Source organism: Passer domesticus, chromosome 34 (genome assembly GCF_036417665.1).
Source record: "Passer domesticus isolate bPasDom1 chromosome 34, bPasDom1.hap1, whole genome shotgun sequence".
NCBI classification, from domain to species: Eukaryota; Metazoa; Chordata; class Aves; order Passeriformes; family Passeridae; genus Passer; species Passer domesticus.
This window is the reverse complement of record NC_087507.1, coordinates 751,564-769,899: the sequence shown is the minus strand read 5'-3', so window position 1 is coordinate 769,899 and position 18,336 is coordinate 751,564. Positions and strand designations below refer to the sequence as shown.

Here is an 18,336-nt window from a genome sequence, read left to right as displayed (position 1 = left end):
AGGCATCTGGGCTGAGGGGATCCCCCATTCCCTCAGGGATCTGGGCTGAGGGGATCCCCCATTCCCTCAGGGATCTGGGAATGCCCAGGGATGCGGTGTCAGGGTGTGAAGAACACGTTCACTCTCCTGTGAACATTTAAAAGTTTAATTAAGGACAAGGGGAGACAAGGACTAAAGCAAACATGGGGTCAGCCAAGAGCGCCCTGTTTTCTTCAGGGACACCCCTTAAATACCTCTTAATTACATCAGCCTGTTGCATATTCACAGTCCTCATGCATATTCATAGCCTCGTTTACATGTTCCAGGAACTGTTTTACATGGCTCCTCCTCGGGTGCAGCTTCGCAGAGCGTGTGTGTTCCTTGGCTGTTCTTTGTAGCAAAGGCACTCCAACATCACACATAGAAAATTCATTTTAATATTTGCAAAAAATCAGTATTACAATATGGATCCACAATGTTAATTACAGCAGAAGTAAAAACAATATCTTTTATAGCAAAGTTGATTTAACGTTACACGTAAAAAATCCATGTTGATATTTGCAAAAAGCCAATATTATAATATGGATCTACAACGTTAATTACAACAGAAGTAAAAACAATATCTTTTATAGCAAAGTAAATTTAATATTATGCATTAAAAATCCTTGTTGATATTTGCAAAAAGCCAATATTATAATATGGATTTACAATGTTAATTACAACAGGAATAAAAAATTATAGCTTTATAACAAAGTTAGCTTAACATTACACATATAAAATCCACTTTAATATTTGCAAAAAATCAGTATTATAATATGGATCCACAATGTTAATTACAGCAGAAGTAAAAACAATATCTTTTATAGCAAAGTTGATTTAACGTTACACATAAAAAATCCATGTTGATATCTGTGAAAAGCCAATATTATAATATGGATCTACAATGTTAATTACAGCAGGAATAAAAACGATATCTGTATAACAGAGTTTAACATCACACATATAAAATCCATTTTAATATTTGCAAAAAACCAGTATTATAATATGAATCTACAACGTTAATTACAGCAGGAATAAAAACAGTATCTTTATAACAAAGTTAGCTTAACATCACACGTATAACATCCACTTTAATATTTGCAAAAAGCCAATATTATAATATGGATCTACAGCATTAATTACAACAGAAGTAAAACCAATATCTTTTATGGCAAAGTTACCTTAACGTCACAAATATAAAATCTGTTTTAATATTTGCAAAAAGCCAATGTTATGATATGAATTTATGGCACTGTGGAAGGGTGGAGTTTTCCTCTGAAGGTCCAGTGGTGGTGGAGATGGGCCTGGTCTTCCTCTGGGAATGCTGTGGAGAAGAAAAACTGATCCTTGGACATCCACTGGAGAAGAAAGCTGCTCCTCAGGGAACCCATGGAGAAGGTGGGAATGCAGTGGAGAAGAAAGCTGCTCCTCAGAGGATGCAGTGGAGAAGGTGGGAATCCCATGGAGATGAAAGCTGCTCTTCTTGGAAAGCTGCTCCTCTGGGAATCCCATGGAGAAGAAAGCTGCTCCTCTGGAATCCAGGGGAGAAGGTGGGAATCCCGAGGAGAAGAAAGCTGCTCTTCTTGAAAAGCTGCTCCTCTGGGAATCCTGAGGAGATGAAAGCTGCTCTTCTTGGAATGCAGTGGAGATGAAAGCTGCTCCTCAGGGAACTCTTGGAGAAGAAAGCTGCTCCTCAGGGAATCCAGTTGAGATGAAAACTGTTCCTCTGGAATCCAGGGGAGAAGGTGGGAATCCCATGGAGAAGAAAGGTGCTCTTCTTGGAAAAGCTGCTCCTCAGGGAACCCAGTGGAGATGAAAGCTGCTCCTCTGCGAATGCAGTGGAGAAGACAGCTGCTCCTCTGAGAATCCAGGCAAAAATGTGGGAACCCACTGGAGATGAAAGCTGCTCCTCTGGGAACCCAGTGGAAAAGGTGGGAATCCACTGGAGAAGGAAGCTGATCCTCGGGGAACCCAGAGGAGATGAAAGCTGCTCCTCTGGGAATGCAGTGGAGAATGTGGGAGTGGAGTGGAGAAGAAAGCTGCTCTTGGAGTGCTGTGGAGATGAAAGCTGCTCCTCTGGGAACCCGGTGGAGATGAAAGCTGCTCCTCTGGGAACCCGGTGGAGATGAAAGCTGCTCCTCTGGGAACCCGGTGGAGATGAAAGCTGCTCTTCTTGGAATGCTGTGGAGAAGGTGGGAATCCCGTGGAGAAGAAAGCTGGAATGCTGTGGAGAAGAAAAGCTGATTCTTTGGAATTCTTTGGAAATCCAGTGGAGAAGAAAGCTGCTCCTCAGGGAATGCAGTGGAGAAGGTGGGAATCCACTGGAGAAGGAAGCTGATCCTCGGGGAACCCAGAGGAGATGAAAGCTGCTCCTCTGGGAATGCAGTGGAGAATGTGGGAGTGGAGTGGAGAAGAAAGCTGCTCTTCTTGGAATGCAGTGAAGAAGAAAGCTGCTCCTCTGGGAACCCAGAGGGGAGGAAAGCTGCTCTTGGAATGCTGTGGAGAAGGTGGGAACCCACTGGAGAAGAAAGCTGCTCCCCAGGGAACCCAGTGGAAAAAGTGAGAATCCAGTGGAGAAGAAAGTTGCTCCTCAGAGGATGCAGTGGAGAAGGTGGGAACTCAGGGGAGAAGAAAGCTGCTCTTCTTGGAGTGCTGTGGAGAAGAAAAGCTGATCCTTTGGGAATCCAGTGGAGAAGAAAGCTGCTCCTCTGGGAATCCAGGCAAAAAGTTGGGAATCCCGTGGAGGTGAAAGCTGTTCCTCTGGAATCCAGGGGAGAAGATGGGAATCCAGTGGAGAAGAAAGCTGCTTTTCTTGGAATGCTGTGGAGAAGGTGGGAACCCAGTGGAGAAGGTGGGAAGCCCGTGGAGATGAAAGCTGCTCCTCTTGGAAAGCTGCTCCTCAGGGAACTCTTGGAGAAGACAGCTGCTCCTCAGGGAATCCAGTGGAGATGAAAACTGCTCATTGGGAATGCAGTGGGAAAGGTGGGAATCCTGAGGAGATGGAAGCTGATCCTTGGGAAACCCAGTGGAAATGAAAGCTGCTCCTCGGGAATCCAGGGGAGAAGGTGGGAATCCCGTGGAGAAGAAAGCTGCTCTTCTTGGAAAGCAGCTCCTCTGGGAATCCCGAGGAGATGAAAGCTGCTCCTCAGGGAACTCTTGGAGAAGAAAAGCTGCTCCTCAGGGAATCCCGAGGAGATGAACGCTGCTCCTCAGGGAACTCTTGGACATGAAAGCTGCTCCTCAGGGAACTCTTGGAGAAGAAAAGCTGCTCCTCAGGGAACCCAGTAGAGATGAAAGCTGCTCCTCTGGAATCCAGGGGAGAAGACAGCTGCTCCTCTTGGAAAGCTGCTCCTCAGGGAATACAGTGGAGATGAAAGCTGCTCCTCAGGGAATCCCGAGGAGATGAACGCTGCTCCTCTGGAATCCAGGGGAGAAGACAGCTGCTCCTCAGGGAATCCCGAGGAGAAGACAGCTGCTCCTCTTGCCCAGCTGCTCCTCTGGAATTCCATGGAGAAGACAGCTGCTCCTCTGGAATCCCGAGGAGATGAACGCTGCTCCTCTGGAATGCCGAGGAGAAGAACGCTGCTCCTCTGGAATCCCGAGGAGAAGACAGCTGCTCCTCTGGAATCCCGAGGAGATGAACGCTGCTCCTCTGGAACCCCGAGGAGAAGACAGCTGCTCCTCTGGAATCCCGAGGAGAAGAACGCTGCTCCTCTGGAACCCCGAGGAGAAGAACGCTGCTCCTCTGGAATCCCGAGGAGATGAACGCCGCTCCTCTGGAATCCCGAGGAGATGAACGCCGCTCCTCTGGAATCCCGAGGAGATGAACGCCGCTCCTCTGGAATCCCGAGGAGAAGAACGCTGCTCCTCTGGAACCCCGAGGAGAAGAACGCTGCTCCTCTGGAATCCCGAGGAGATGAACGCTGCTCCTCTGGAATCCCGAGGAGAAGACAGCTGCTCCTCTGGAATCCCGAGGAGATGAACGCCGCTCCTCTGGAATCCCGAGGAGATGAACGCTGCTCCTCTGGAATCCCGAGGAGATGAACGCTGCTCCTCTTGCCCAGCTGCTCCTCTGGGATCCCGGGAAGTCCCTCCCGGTGTCCCATCCCTCAGATTCTCTCCAGGCAGGAATTCTTGGCTCCTCCCCCTGGGCGGGGCATCGCCCAATGGGATGACGTCATTTCGTCAGTCATGCAGTGACACTGGCTCGTTCACAGCCGATAATTAATAATTAATGACCCATTAACCACAGATAATCAATACATAATGACCCTTAAACATAAGATAATTAATATTCAGTGACCCATTAACAGCAGGTAATTAATAATTAATGACCCATTAACCACAGATAATCAATATATAATGACCCACAAACATGAGATAATTAATACTCAATGACCCATTAACAGCCGATAATTAATCATTAATGACCCATTAACCACCGATAATCAGTATATAATGACCCTTAAACGTAAGATAATTAATACTCAATGACCCATTCACAGCCGATAATTAATTATTAATGACCCATTAACCACAGATAATCAATATATAATGACCCTTAAACATAAGGTAATTAATACTCAATGACCCATTAACAGCAGATAATTAATAATTAACAATTAACTGTTCATTGCCAGAGGATAATGAATAATTATTGGCCCATTAACAGCGGAGATCTGTAGGGAGGATTGATTGGGGAAGAGATAAAGGAAATTGCCCAATTAACAGCAGATCATTTTTTATTAATTATTAACAGATGATAATTAAGAATTAATAGCCCATTATCAGCAGATAATTAATAATTAATAGTCCATTAACAGAAGATGATTAATAAACAATTGCCCGTTAACAGAAGGTATTTCTCCAGGGGGAGGATTGGTTTGTGGAAGATATAAACTGCCCAATTAACAACAGATAATTAATAATTAATGACCCATTAACAGCAGATAATTAGTGATTAATGACCCGTTAACATAAGATAATTAATAATCAATGGCCCATTAACAGCAGATGTCTCCTTGAGGGAGGGTTGGTTTATGGAAGAGATAAAGAAAGCTGCCCCAATTAACAGAATATAATTAATAATTAATGGCCTATTCACAAAAGAGAATTAATAATTATTGGCCCATTAACAGCAGATAATTGATAATTAATGGGTTATTAACAGCAGATAATTGCCCCACCTCTATCAGATGGGGATGGAATACACAATCTCTTTAAAAATCGGGAATTTTTGCACAAATCCCGCAAAAAAATCTGGATTTTTGGCAGGATTTTTTGCACAAATCCCTTAAAATAACCAAGATGTTTTTGCACAAACCCTTTAAAAGAGATCTTGACTTTTTTTGCACAAATCCCTTTAAAAATCAGGATTTTTTTCACCAATCCCTTTACAAAATCCCTTTTTTTTTTGCACAAATCTTTTTAAAAAATCATAATTTTTGACAAAAATCCCTTTAAAAATTCTGAGGTTTTTGACACAAATCTCTAAAAATATTGGGATTTCCTTGAAAAATCCCATTAAAAAAATAATGTTGTTTTTTTTTTAATTCATTTTAAAAAATGTGATTTTTTTTCACAAATCCCTTTTAAAAATCAGGATTTTTTGTGGAATTTTTCGCAGCAATCCCTTAAAAAAATGGGGATTTTTTGGCACAAATCCCTTTAAAAAAATGTGATTTTTGGCAGGATTTTTGGCCCCAATCCCTCTAAAAAACCAGATTTGTCTTGCAGGATTTTTGGCCCCAATCCCTTTAAAAAACCCAGAATTTTTGGCAGGAGTTTTTGCACCAATCCCTTAAAAAAATCGTGATTTTTTGGCACAAATCCTATTAAAAAACTGGGATTTTTGGCACAAATCCCTTAAAAGAACCGAGATTTTTGGCACAAATTTCTTTAAAAAAACAGATTTTTTTTTTGCAGGATTTTTGGCCCCAATCCCTCTATAAAAAACCGGGATTTTTGGCACGATTTTTGGCCCCAATCCCTTTTAAAAAATGGGATTTTTGCATAAATTCCTTTTAAAAAACGGGATTTTTGGCAGGATTTTTAGCCCCAATCCCTGTAAAACACCAGACTTTTCGGCAGGATTTTTGGCACAAATCCCTTTAAAAAAAGGGATTTTTTTCAGGATTTTGGCATAAATCCCATTAAAAAAACGGGAATTTTTTTGCAGGATTTTTGGCACCAATCCCTTTAAAAAAACAGGATTTTTGTCAGGGTTTTTGGCACAAATTTCTTTTAAAAAATCGGGATTTTTGGCAGGATTTTTGGCCCCAATCCCTTTAAAAAATCGGGATTTTTGGCACCAATCACTTAAAAAAACCGGGATTTTTGGCCCCAATCCCTTAAAAAACCAGGATTTTTTTGCAGAATTTTTTGTACCAATCCCTTAAAAAAATTGGGATTTTTGGCACCAATTCCTTTAAAAAAAAAAATTGGAATTTTTGGCACAAATTCTATTAAAAAATCGTGATTTCTTTGCAGGGTTTTTGGCCCCAATCCCTCTAAAAAACCGGGATTTTTGGTAGGATTTTTGGCCCCAATCCCTTTTAAAAAAAGGGATTTTTGTCAGGATTTTTGGCCCCATTTCCTTTAAAAAACTATTATTTTTGGCAGGATTTTTGGCCCCAATCCCTCTAAAACCCCGGGATTTTTGGCACAAATTTCTTTTAAAAAACCAGATTTTTTTTGCAGGATTTATGGCCCGAATCCCTTTAAAAAAAGGGATTTTTTTCATAAATTCCTTAAAAAACCCGGGATTTTTGGCACAAATTCCTTTTAAAAAATGAGGTTTTTGTTAGGATTTTTTGGCAGGATTTTTGGCACAAATTTCTTTTAAAAAACGGGACGTTTGTCAGGATTTTTGGCCTCATTTCCTTTAAAAAAACCAGATTTTTTGCAGGATTTTTGGCCCCAATCCCTTTAAAACACCAGGATTTTTGGCAGGATTTTTGCACAATTATTCTTTAAAAAAACCCGATTTTTGGCAGGATTTTTGTCCCGAATCCCTTTAAAAAAATGGGATTTTTGGCAGGATTTCTGTCCCGAATCCCTTTAAAAAACCAGACTTTTGGCAGGATTTTTGTCCTGAATCCCTTTAAAAAACCAGAATTTTTGGCACCAGTCCCTTTAAAAAAATTGGGATTTTTTGGCACAAAATCTATTTAAAAAATCCAGATTTTTTTGCAGGATTTTTGTCCCAAATCCCTTTAAAAAACCGGGATTTTTGGCAGGATTTTTGGCAGAAATTTCTTTTAAAAAATGAGATTTTTGGCCCGAATGCCTTTAAAAAAATTGGGATTTTTTTCATAAATTCCTTTAAAAAAACGGGATTTTTGGCACAAATGTCTTTAAAAAACCAGATTTTTTGGCAGGATTTTTGGCCCCAATCCCTTTAAAACACCAGAATTTTTGGCAGGATTTTTGCACAATTATTCTTTAAAAAACCCCGATTTTTGGTGGGATTTCTGTCCCCAATCCCTTTAAAAAACCAGATTTTTTGCAGGATTTTTGGCCCCAATCCCTTTAAAAAACCAGAATTTTTGGCACCAGTCCCTTTAAAAAATTGGGATTTTTTGGCACAAATTCTATTAAAAAAACCAGATTTTTTTGCAGGATTTTTGGCACAAATCCCTTTAAAACACCAGAATTTTTGGCAGGATTTTTGCACAATTATTCTTTAAAAAAACAGAATTTTTTGCAGGATTTTTGTCCCAAATCTCTCTAAAAAAACCAGATTTTTTGCAGGATTTTTGGCCCCAATCCCTCTAAAAAATTGGGATTTTTTGGCACAAATTCCTTTAAAAAATGAGATTTTAAGCAGAATTTTTGGCCCCAATCCCTTTAAAAAAACAGAATTTTGGGCACCAGTCCCTTAAAAAAATGGGATTTTTTGGCCCCAATCCCTTTTAAAACCCAGATTTTTTTGCAGGATTTTTGGCACAAATTTCTTTTAAAAATTGTGATTTTTGGCAGGATTTTTTGCACCAATCCCTTTAAAAAACCAGGATTTTTGGCCCTAATCCCTTTTAAAAAAATGGGATTTTTTGCATAAATCCCTTTAAAAAAACGGGATTTTTTCAGGATTTTTGGCCCCATTTCCTTTAAAAAACCATTATTTTTGTCAGGATTTTTGGCACCAATCCTTTTAAAAAAATGCAATTTTTGGCAGGATTTTTGGCCCCAATCCCTCTGAAAAACCAGAATTTTCACCAGGATTTTTGGCCTTAATCCCTTTAAAAAATGGGATTTTTTTCATAAATTCCTTTAAAAAACCGGGATTTTTGGCACAAATTTCTTTAAAAAAACCATGAATTTTTGCAGGATTTTTGGCCCCATTTCCTTTAAAAACCCATGATTTTTGGCTGATTTTTGGCCCCATTTCCTTTAAAAAACAGATTTTTTTTGCAGGATTTTTGTCCCAAATCCCTTTCAAAACCCAGATTTTTGGGCAGGATTTTTGGCCCCAATTTCTCCAAAAACCCGGGATTTTTGGCAGGATTTCTGGCCCCGAACGCTCTCTCAGCAGCCGCCGCGCCTCTCGCAGATCCAGCGGCGCCGCTCGGCGCAGGGCGCGCGCAGCCAGCGCCCCGCGGGGCCCAGCGCGCCGCAGCGCTGCGCCTCGTGCAGCTCCTGCAGCTCCTGCGCCTCGTGCCGCGCCTCGTCCCGCCACACGTCCCAGAACCTGCAGAAACACCCAAAAATACAAAAAATAAATTATCCAAAAAAACACCACCAAATAGAGAGTTTGGTGGGGGAGAAACGGAGCAAAAGGGCGATTTTTCATGGAAAAAATGGAAAAAAAATCAGATTTATGGGGACGGGGATGGCTCGTCGATCGGATGGGTTTTAAAGGAAAATTGGGGGTTTTGTGCCCCAAAATTGGGATTTTTTTTACCCAAAAATTGGGAGTTTCATGCCCCAAAATTGGGATTTTTTTACCCCAAAATTGGGATTTTTATGCCCCAAAATTGGGAATTTTTTACCCAAAAATTGGGAGTTTCGTGCCCCAAAATTGGGATTTTTCAGCCCCAAAATTGGGACTTTTTTACCCTGAAAATTGAGAATTTTTTACCCCAAAATTGGGCTTTTTATGCCCCAAAATTGAAATTTTTTTACCCCAAATTTGGGATTTTTATGCCCCAAAATTGAAATTTTTTTACCCCAAATTTGGGATTTTTATGCCCCAAAATTGTGAATTTTTTGCCCCAAAATTGGGATTTTTTTCCCCAAAAATTGGGAATTTCATGCCCCAAAATTGGAATTTTTTTACCCCAAAATTGGGATTTTTATGCCCTAAAACTGGGATTTTTTTCCCCCCAAAACTGGGGAATTTTTTTCCCCCAAAATTGGGATTTTTTTGCCCCAAAAATTGGGATTTTTATGCCCCAAAATTGAGACTTTTTTACCCTGAAAATTGAGAATTTTTTACCCCAAATTTGGGATTTTTATGCCCCAAAATTGTGAATTTTTTGCCCCAAAATTGGGATTTTTTTCCCCAAAAATTGGGAATTTCATGCCCCAAAATTGGATTTTTTTTACCCCAAAATTGGGATTTTTATGCCCCAAAATTGGGGAATTTTATGCCCCAAAATTGGAATTTTTATGCCCCAAAATTGGGACTTTTTTACCCTGAAAATTGAGAATTTTTTACCCCAAAATTGGGATTTTTATGCCCTAAAACTGGGATTTTTTTCCCCCCAAATTGGGATTTTTATGCTCCAAAATTGGGATTTTTTTTCCCCCAAATTGGGATTTTTATGCCCCCAAAATTGGGGAATTTTTTTGCCCCAAAATTGGGATTTTTTTGCCCCCAAATTGGGATTTTTTTACCCTGAAAATTTGGAATTTTTACTGGAAGTCTGGGTTCTTTACACGAAAAATCAGGATTTTTTTTTCCTAAATTTTGTGATTTTTATGCCCCAAAATTGGGATTTTTTTTTTCCCCCCAAAATTGGGAAATTTTTGCCCCAAAATTGGGAATTTTGTTACCCAAAAATTGGGATTTTTATGCCCAAAATTGGGATTTTTTTACCCTGAAAATTGGGAATTTTTACTGGAAGTCTGGATTTTTTTACATGAAAAATCAGAATTTTTTTTTTTTTACTAAATATTGTGATTATTTTGCCCCAAAACTCTGATTTTTCCCCCTAAAACTGTGGTCAGTCAGCCCCAGCCAAAAATTGGAATTTTCTGACCAAAATCAGGCATTTTTTACAAAAAAAAAAATCTCATTTTTTAAAGGAAAATCAGGATTTTTGCCCTCCAAAATTGTGATTTCTTGATTCAAAAATTGGGATTTTTTTTAAAAAAGGAGATTTTTTTAAACCAGAAATCAAAAATTTTGACTGGCAATTGGATTTACTGGAAATTTTTACCAAAAAAATCTCATTTTTTAAAGGAAAATCAGGAATTTTTTCTCCAAAATTGTGATTTCCTTACTCAAAAATTGAGATTTTTTTAACAAAAATGAGATTTTTTCTTTTAACCCAAAATCAAAAATTTTTACTGGAAATTAGGATTCACTGGAAATTTTTACTAAAAAATTTGATAATTTTGAAAGGAAAATCAGGATTTTTTCATTCAAAAATTAGATTTTTTTAAACCAAAAAATAGATTTTTTTAACCAAAAATTGAGATTTTTTCCCTAAAAATTAGTATTTTTCCCCCAAAATTCAGACTATTTTACCAAAAATTGAGATTTTTTTTTCCAAAAAATGGGATTTTCCCCTCAAAATTCAGATTATTTTACCAAAAATTGAGATTTTTTTTCCCAAAAAATGGGATTTTCCCCCCAAAATTCAGATTATTTTACCAAAAATTGAGATTTTTTTTTCCAAAAAATTAGTATTTTCCCCTCAAAATTCAGATTATTTTACCAAAAATTTGGATTTTTTTCCCCCAGAATTGTGGGATTCTTCCCTAAAATAATTTTTTTTTCCCAAAAATTAGTATTTTTCCCTCAGAATTCAGATTATTTTACCAAAAATTGAGATTTTTTTTCCCCAAAAATGGGATTTTCCCCTCAAAATTCAGATTATTTTACCAAAAATTTAGATTTTTTTTCTCAAAAAATGGGATTTTCCCCTCAAAATTCAGATTATTTTACCAAAAATTTGGATTTTTTTCCCCCAGAATTGTGGGGTTGTTCCCTAAAATAAATTTTTTTCCCAAAAATTAGTATTTTTCCCCCAAAATTCAGATTATTTTACCAAAAATTGAGATTTTTTTCCCAAAAATTGATATTTTTCCCCCAAAATTCAGATTATTTTACCAAAAATTGAGATTTTTTTTTCCAAAAAATGGGATTTTCCCCTCAAAATTCAGATTATTTTACCAAAAATTTGGATTTTTTTTCCCCCAGAATTGTGGGGTTCTTCCCTAAAATAAATTTTTTTCCCCAAAAATTAGTATTTTTCCCTCAGAATTCAGATTATTTTACCAAAAATTGAGATTTTTTTTCCCCAAAAATGGGATTTTCCCCTCAAAATTCAGATTATTTTACCAAAAATTGAGATTTTTTTTCTCAAAAAATGGGATTTTCCCCTCAAAACTCAATTTTTTTTTACCAAAAATTGGAATTTTTTTCCCCAGAATTGTGGGTTTTTCCCCCAAAATCAGATTTTTTTCCCAAAGCCTGAGTTTTTTCCCCGAAATGGCGATTTTTACGTGTCGGTGGGCTCCTGGCCGGTGACCCAGCGCCACTTCCCCTCCTGCTCGGCCGTCAGCCCCAGCCAGCACGAGCTGCTGCAGTTGCTGTTCTGCACCAGGAAAAGCTGCAAAAAACCCCAAAATTTCAAGAAAATCCCCCAAAAAATTTAAAGAAAATTCCCCCCAAAAATCCCCAAAAAATTAAAGAAAATCCTCCCAAAAATCCCAAAAAATTAAAGAAAATCCCCCAAACATCCCAAAAAAATAAAGAAAATCCCCCCAAAATCCCCAAAAAATTTAAAGAAAATTCCCCCCAAAAAATCCCAAACATTTAAAGGAAATCCCCCCAAAAATCCAAAGAAAATCCCCCCTAAAATCCCTAAAAATTTAAACAAAACCCCCCCAAAAATTTAAAGAAAATCTTCCCCAAAAAAATCCCCAAAAATTTAAACAAAATCCCCCCCAAAAATCCAAAGAAAATCCCCCCAAAAATTCCCAAAAATTTCAAGAAAATCCCCCCCAAAAATCCCTGAAAATTTCAAGAAAATCCCCCCAAAAAATCCCTGAAAATTTCAAGAAAATCCCCCAAAAATCCCCAAAAACTTCAAGAAAATCCCTCCAAAATCCCAGAAAATTTCAAGAAAATCCCCCCAAAAATTTCAAGAAAATCCCCCCAAAAAATCCCCAAAAATTTCAAGAAAATCCCCCCAAAAATTTCAAGAAAATCCCCCCAAAAATTTCAAGAAAATCCCCCCAAAAAATCCCCAAAAATTTCAAGAAAATCCCCCCAAAAATCCCTGAAAATTTCAAGAAAATCCCCCCAAAATCCCTAAAAATCTTTAAGAAAATCTCCCCAAAAATCCCTAAAAATTTAAAGAAAATCCCCACAAAAATCCCCAAAAATTAAAGAAAAGCCCCAAAATGTAAAGAAAAGCCCCCCAAAATCCCTAAAAATTTCAAGAAAATCCCCCCAAAAAAATCCTAAAAATTTAAACACAATCCCCCCAAAGTCCAAAGAAAATCCCCCAAAAAATCCCCCAAAATTTAAAGAAAATCCCCCAAAAATCCCAAAAGTTTAAAGAAAATCTCCAAAAAATTTATACAACATCCCCCCAAAATTCCCCCAAAAATTTAAGAAAATTCCCCCAAAATCTCTAAAAATGTAAACAACATCCCCAAAAATGTAAAGAAAATCTTCCCAAAAATCCCCCGAAAATTTTAAGAAAATCCCCCCCCAAAAATCCCAAAAAATTTAAAGAAAATCCCCCCAAAAATTTAAAGAAAATCCCCCCAAAATTAAAAAAATAAAGAAAATCCGCCCAAAATCCCTAAAAATTTAAATAAAATCCCCCCCAAAAATCCCTAAAAATTTAAAGAAAATCCCCCAAAAATGTAAAGAAAATCTCCCCCAAAATCCCCTAAAAATTTAAACAAAATCCCCCCCAAAATCCAAAGAAAATCTCCCCAAAATCCCTAAAAATTTAAAGAAAATCCCCCCCAAAATCCAAAGAAAATCCTCCCAAAAATTAAAGAAAATCCCCCCAAAATTCCCAAAAGTTTAAAGAAAATCCCCCAAAAATTCCCTAAAAATTTAAAGAAAATCCCCCTGGGGGGTCTGGGATGGATTTGGGATCCGGGATTGAGTTGGGATTTGGGATTTGGGATTTGGGATTGATTGGGGATTGGGGAATGAGGATTGAGTGGAGATTGGGGATTCGGGATTTGGGATTTGGGATTAGGGATTGAGTTGAGACTTGGGATGGATTTGGGATTCGGGATTTGCAACTGATGTAGGATTTGGGATTGAGCATTGATTTGGGATTCAGGATTTGGGATTGAGCTTTGATTTGGGTTTGGGAATTCAAGATTTGGGATCTGGGATTGATTTGGGATTTGGGATCGATTTGGGATCTGGGATTGATTTGTGATTCGGGATTGATTTGGGATTTGGGATTCGGGATTGATTCAGGATTCAGGATTGGTTTGGGATTCAGGATTTGGGATTTGGGATGGATTTGGGAATGGGGATTTGGGATTGGGGATTTGGGATTGGGGATGTGGGATTGGGGATTTGGGATTGGGGATTTGGGATTGGGGATTTGGGATTGGGGATTTGGGATGGATTGGCATTGGGGATTTGGGATTGGGGATTTGGGATTGGGGATTTGGGATCAGGGATTTGGGATTGGGGATTTGGGATGGATTGGCATTGGGGATTTGGGGTCAGTTTGGGATTGGGGATTTGGGATGGATTTGGGATTGGGGATTTGGGACTGGGGATTTGGGATTGGGGATTTGGGATCAGGGATTTGGGATTGGGGATTTGGGATGGATTGGCATTGGGGATTTGGGATTGGGGATTTGGGATTGGGGATTTGGGATGGATTGGCATTGGGGATTTGGGATTGGGGATTTGGGATTGGGGATTTGGAATTGATTTGGAATTCCGGATCAGTTTGGGATTGGGGATTTGGGACTGGGGATTTGGGGTCAGTTTGGGATTGGGGATTTGGGATGGATTTGGGATTGGGGATTTGGGATTCGGGGATTTGGGATTGGGGATTTGGGATTGGGGATTTGGAATTGATTTGGAATTCCGGATCAGTTTGGGATTGGAGATTTGGGATTGGGGATTTGGGATGGATTTGGGATGTGGGATCAATTTGGGATTGGGGATTTGGGACTGGGGATTGGGATGGATTGGGATTGGGGATTTGGGATGCATTTGGGTTCAGGGATTTGGGATCAGGGATTTGGGATCAGGGATTTGGGATGGGTTGAGTGGGGATTTGGGATGGATTTGGGATTGGGGATTGGGATGGATTTGGGATTGGGGATTGGGATGGATTGGGATTGGGGATTGGGATGGATTTGGGATTTGGGATTTGGGATGGATTGGGATTGGGGATTGGGATGGATTGGGATTGGGGATTGGGATGGATTTGGGATTGGGGATTGGGATGGATTGGGATTGGGGATTGGGATGGATTTGGGATTTGGGATGGATTGGGATTGGGGATTGGGATGGATTGGGATTGGGGATTGGGATGGATTTGGGATTGGGGATTGGGATGGATTTGGGATTGGGGATTGGGATGGATTTGGGATTGGGGATTGGGATGGATTTGGGGTGGGGGATTGGGATGGATTTGGGATTGGGGATTGGGATGGATTTGGGGTGGGGGATTGGGATGGATTTGGGTTCAGGGATTTGGGATGGATTGAGCGGGGATTTGGGATGGATTTGGGATTGGGGATTGGGATGGATTTGGGATTGGGGATTGGGATGGATTTGGATTGGGGATTGGGATGGATTGGGATTGGGGATTGGGATGGATTTGGGATGGGGGATTTGGGATGGATTTGGGATTTGGGATTTGGGATGGATTTGGGATTGGGGATTGGGATGGATTTGGGATCAGGGATTTGGGCTGGATTTGGGATGGGGGATTTGGGATGGATTTGGGTTCAGGATTTGGGCTGGATTTGGGATCAGGGATTTGGGATGGATTGGGATGGGGGATTTGGGACGGATTTGGGATCATTTGTGCCCCGACCTGCTCGTCGCCGTCGTTGACCACGGCCAGGTGCGCGCCCAGGTCAGCGCAGGCGTTGCGGGCGCGGCCCCAGCTCAGCGCGTCCCGCGAGAAGGAATAACAGCTGGAGCCGTGCGGCCGCCAGCCCGGCCCGCAGCGCCGCGAGCCGCCCAGCGCCCGGCACAGCAGCTCTGGGGGAGAAACACCCGAAAATGGGAAAATTATCCCGGGAAAATACCGGAAATTATCCTGGAAAATACCGGGAAATTATCCAGGAAAAACCAGGAAAATCATCCCAGAAAACCGCAGGGAAACGGCCCCGCAGCGCCGCGCGCCGCCCAGGGCCCGGCACAGCAGCTCTGGGGGAGAAACAGCGGGAAACGGGAAATTATCCCGGGAAAATCCAGGAAATCATCCAGGAAAATACCGGGAAATGGGAAAAATCCAGGGAAATCCCCGGGGAAACGGCCCCGCAGCGCCGCGCGCCGCCCAGCGCCCGGCACAGCAGCTCTGGGGGAGAAACAGCGGGAAACGGGAAATTATCCCGGGAAAATCCAGGAAATCATCCAGGAAAATACCGGGAAATGGGAAAAATCCAGGGAAATCCCCGGGAAAACGGCCCCACAGCGCCGCGAGCCGCCCAGGGCTCGGCACAGCAGCTCTGGGAAAAACAGCGGGAAACGGGAAATTATCCTGGGAAAATCCAGGAAATCATCCAGGAAAATACCGGGAAATCATCCAGGAAAATACCGGGAAATTATCCAGGAAAATACCGGGAAATGGGAAAAATCCAGGGAAATCCCCGGGGAAACGGCCCCGCAGCGCCGGGAGCTGCCCAGGGCCTGGCACAGCAGCTCTGGGGGAAAAACACCCAAAAATGGGAAAATTATCCTGGGAAAATCCTGGAAATTATCCAGGGAAATTATGCAGGAAATCATCCAGGAAAATATCAGGAAATTATCCTGGAAAATACCGGGAAATGGGAAATCATCCAGGAAAATCATCCCAGGAAACCGCGGGGAAACGGCCCCGCAGCGCTGGGAGCTGCCCAGGACCCGGCACAGCAGCTCTGGGGGAAAAACACCCGAAAATGGGAAAATTATCCTGGGAAAATACCAGGAAATCATCCAGGAAAATACCGGGAAATGGGAAAAATCCAGGGAAATCCCCGGGGAAACGGCCCCGCAGCGCCGGGAGCCGCCCAGCGCCCGGCACAGCAGCTCTGGGAAAAACAGCGGGAAACGGGAACATTATCCCGGGAAAATCCAGGAAATCATCCAGGAAAATACCGGGAAATTATCCAGGAAAAACCAGGAAAATCATCCCAGAAAACCGCAGGGAAACGGCCCCGCAGCGCCGCACGCCGCCCAGCGCCCGGCACAGCAGCTCTGGGGGAGAAACACCCGAAAATGGGAAATTATCCCGGGAAAATACCGGAAATTATCCAGGAAAATACCGGGAAATGGGAAAAATCCAGGGAAATCCCCGGGGAAACGGCCCCGCAGTGCCGGGAGCTGCCCAGGGCCTGGCACAGCAGCTCTGGGGGAAAAACACCCGAAAATGGGAAATTATCCTGGGAAGATCCTGGAAATTATCCAGGAAATCATCCAGGAAATCATCCAGGAAAAATCTGGGAAATTGTCCAGGAAAATACTGGGAAATGGGGAAATCATCCAGGAAAACCCAGGAAAATCATCCCAGAAAATCCCGGGAAATGACTCCACAGTGCCATGAGCAGCCCAGGGCTCAGCACAGCAACGCTGGGGGAAAAATCTGGGAAAAAATCTGGGAAAATATCCCAGGAAAATCTGGGAAATTGGGAAAAATCTGGGAAAAATATCCGGGAAATGGGAACAATCCAGGGAAAACGGCACAGAAACAGCGCCACGCGCTGCCCAGGGCCCGGCACAGCAACTCTGGGGAAAAATGAGAAAATCTGGGAAAATATCCTGGAAAAATCCCAGAAATTCTCCAGGAAAACATCCTGGAAAATAATCCAGGAAAAATCTGGGAAAAGTCCAGGAAAATCACCTGAAGAAAATGGCGGGAAATGGAAAAATCCCCGGGGAAATCAGCCGGGAAAAGAGCGGAGAATCATCCCAGAAAACGGCCCCGGAAATCATTCCGGGGGCTGGGGAGTCTGGGGAATTTTGTTCCGGAATTTTTTTTGGGAATTATGGAGAAATTTTGAGATTTTTTGAGGGGATTTTGGGAATTTTGGGAGGGATTTTTTTTTAATTTCTGTGGGATTTTTTGGGAATTTTTTCAGGATTTTTTTTGGGAATTATGGAGAAATTTTGGAGATTTTTTTGAGGGGATTTTGGGAATTTTGGGGGGATTTTTTTTTAGAATTTTTGGGAATTTTTGGGAATTTTTTCAGGAATTTTTTTGGGAATTATGGAGAAATTTTGGAGATTTTTTTGAGGGGATTTTGGGAATTTTGGGGGGATTTTTTTTTAGAATTTTTGGGAATTTTTGGGAATTTTTTCAGGAATTTTTTTGGGAATTATGGAGAAATTTTGGAGATTTTTTGAGTGGATTTTGGGAATTTTGGGGGGATTATTTTTAAATTTCCGTGGGAATTTTTGGGATTAATTTTGGGAATTTTTGGGAATTTCTGGAGAGAATTTTGGGAGGGAATTTTGAAATTGTTTGGTGGGAAATTTTGGGAGTTCTGGGGAATTTTGGGGGGAATTTTTTGGGGATTTTTGGGATTTTTTTGGGGGGGGAATGTTGGGGATTTTTGGGGGATTTTTTTTAGAATTTTTGGGAATTTTTGGGGGTAATTTTGGGAATTGTTGGGAATTTCTGGAGAGAATTTTGAAATTTTTTGTGGGAAATTTCGCAAGTTTTGAGGGGAATTTTTGTGGGGATTTTGGGGATTTTTTTGGGGGGATGTTGGGGATTTTTGGGAGATTTTTTTTAGAATTTTTGGGAATTTTTGGGGTTAATTTTGGGAATTTTTGGGAATTTCTGGAGATAATTTTGGGAGGGAATTTTGAGATTTTTTGTGGGAAATTTTGGGATTTTTTGGGGGGAATGTTGGGGATTTTTGGGAGATTTTTTTTTAGAATTTTTGGGGGTAATTTTGGGAATTTTTGGGAATTTCTGGAGAGAATTTTGGGAG

General features: G+C 40.9%; 1 protein-coding gene across 1 annotated transcript in view; it reads right to left on the bottom strand.

Annotated features, from left to right (window-relative positions):
* Positions 1-129: 129 nt before the first annotated feature.
* CLEC4G (C-type lectin domain family 4 member G) overlaps positions 130-18,336 on the bottom strand; it is a 19,661-nt gene continuing 1,454 nt past the window's right edge. Inside the window, exons 2-5 of the mRNA XM_064401990.1 lie at positions 15,637-15,719; positions 15,231-15,458; positions 11,692-11,798; positions 130-8,707 (exon numbers count right to left, since the gene is read on the bottom strand). Of these exons, the coding sequence (XP_064258060.1) occupies positions 8,545-8,707; positions 11,692-11,798; positions 15,231-15,458; positions 15,637-15,719 (581 nt within the window). The 3' untranslated portion in view covers positions 130-8,544. The remainder of the gene's footprint in view (positions 8,708-11,691; positions 11,799-15,230; positions 15,459-15,636; positions 15,720-18,336) is intronic.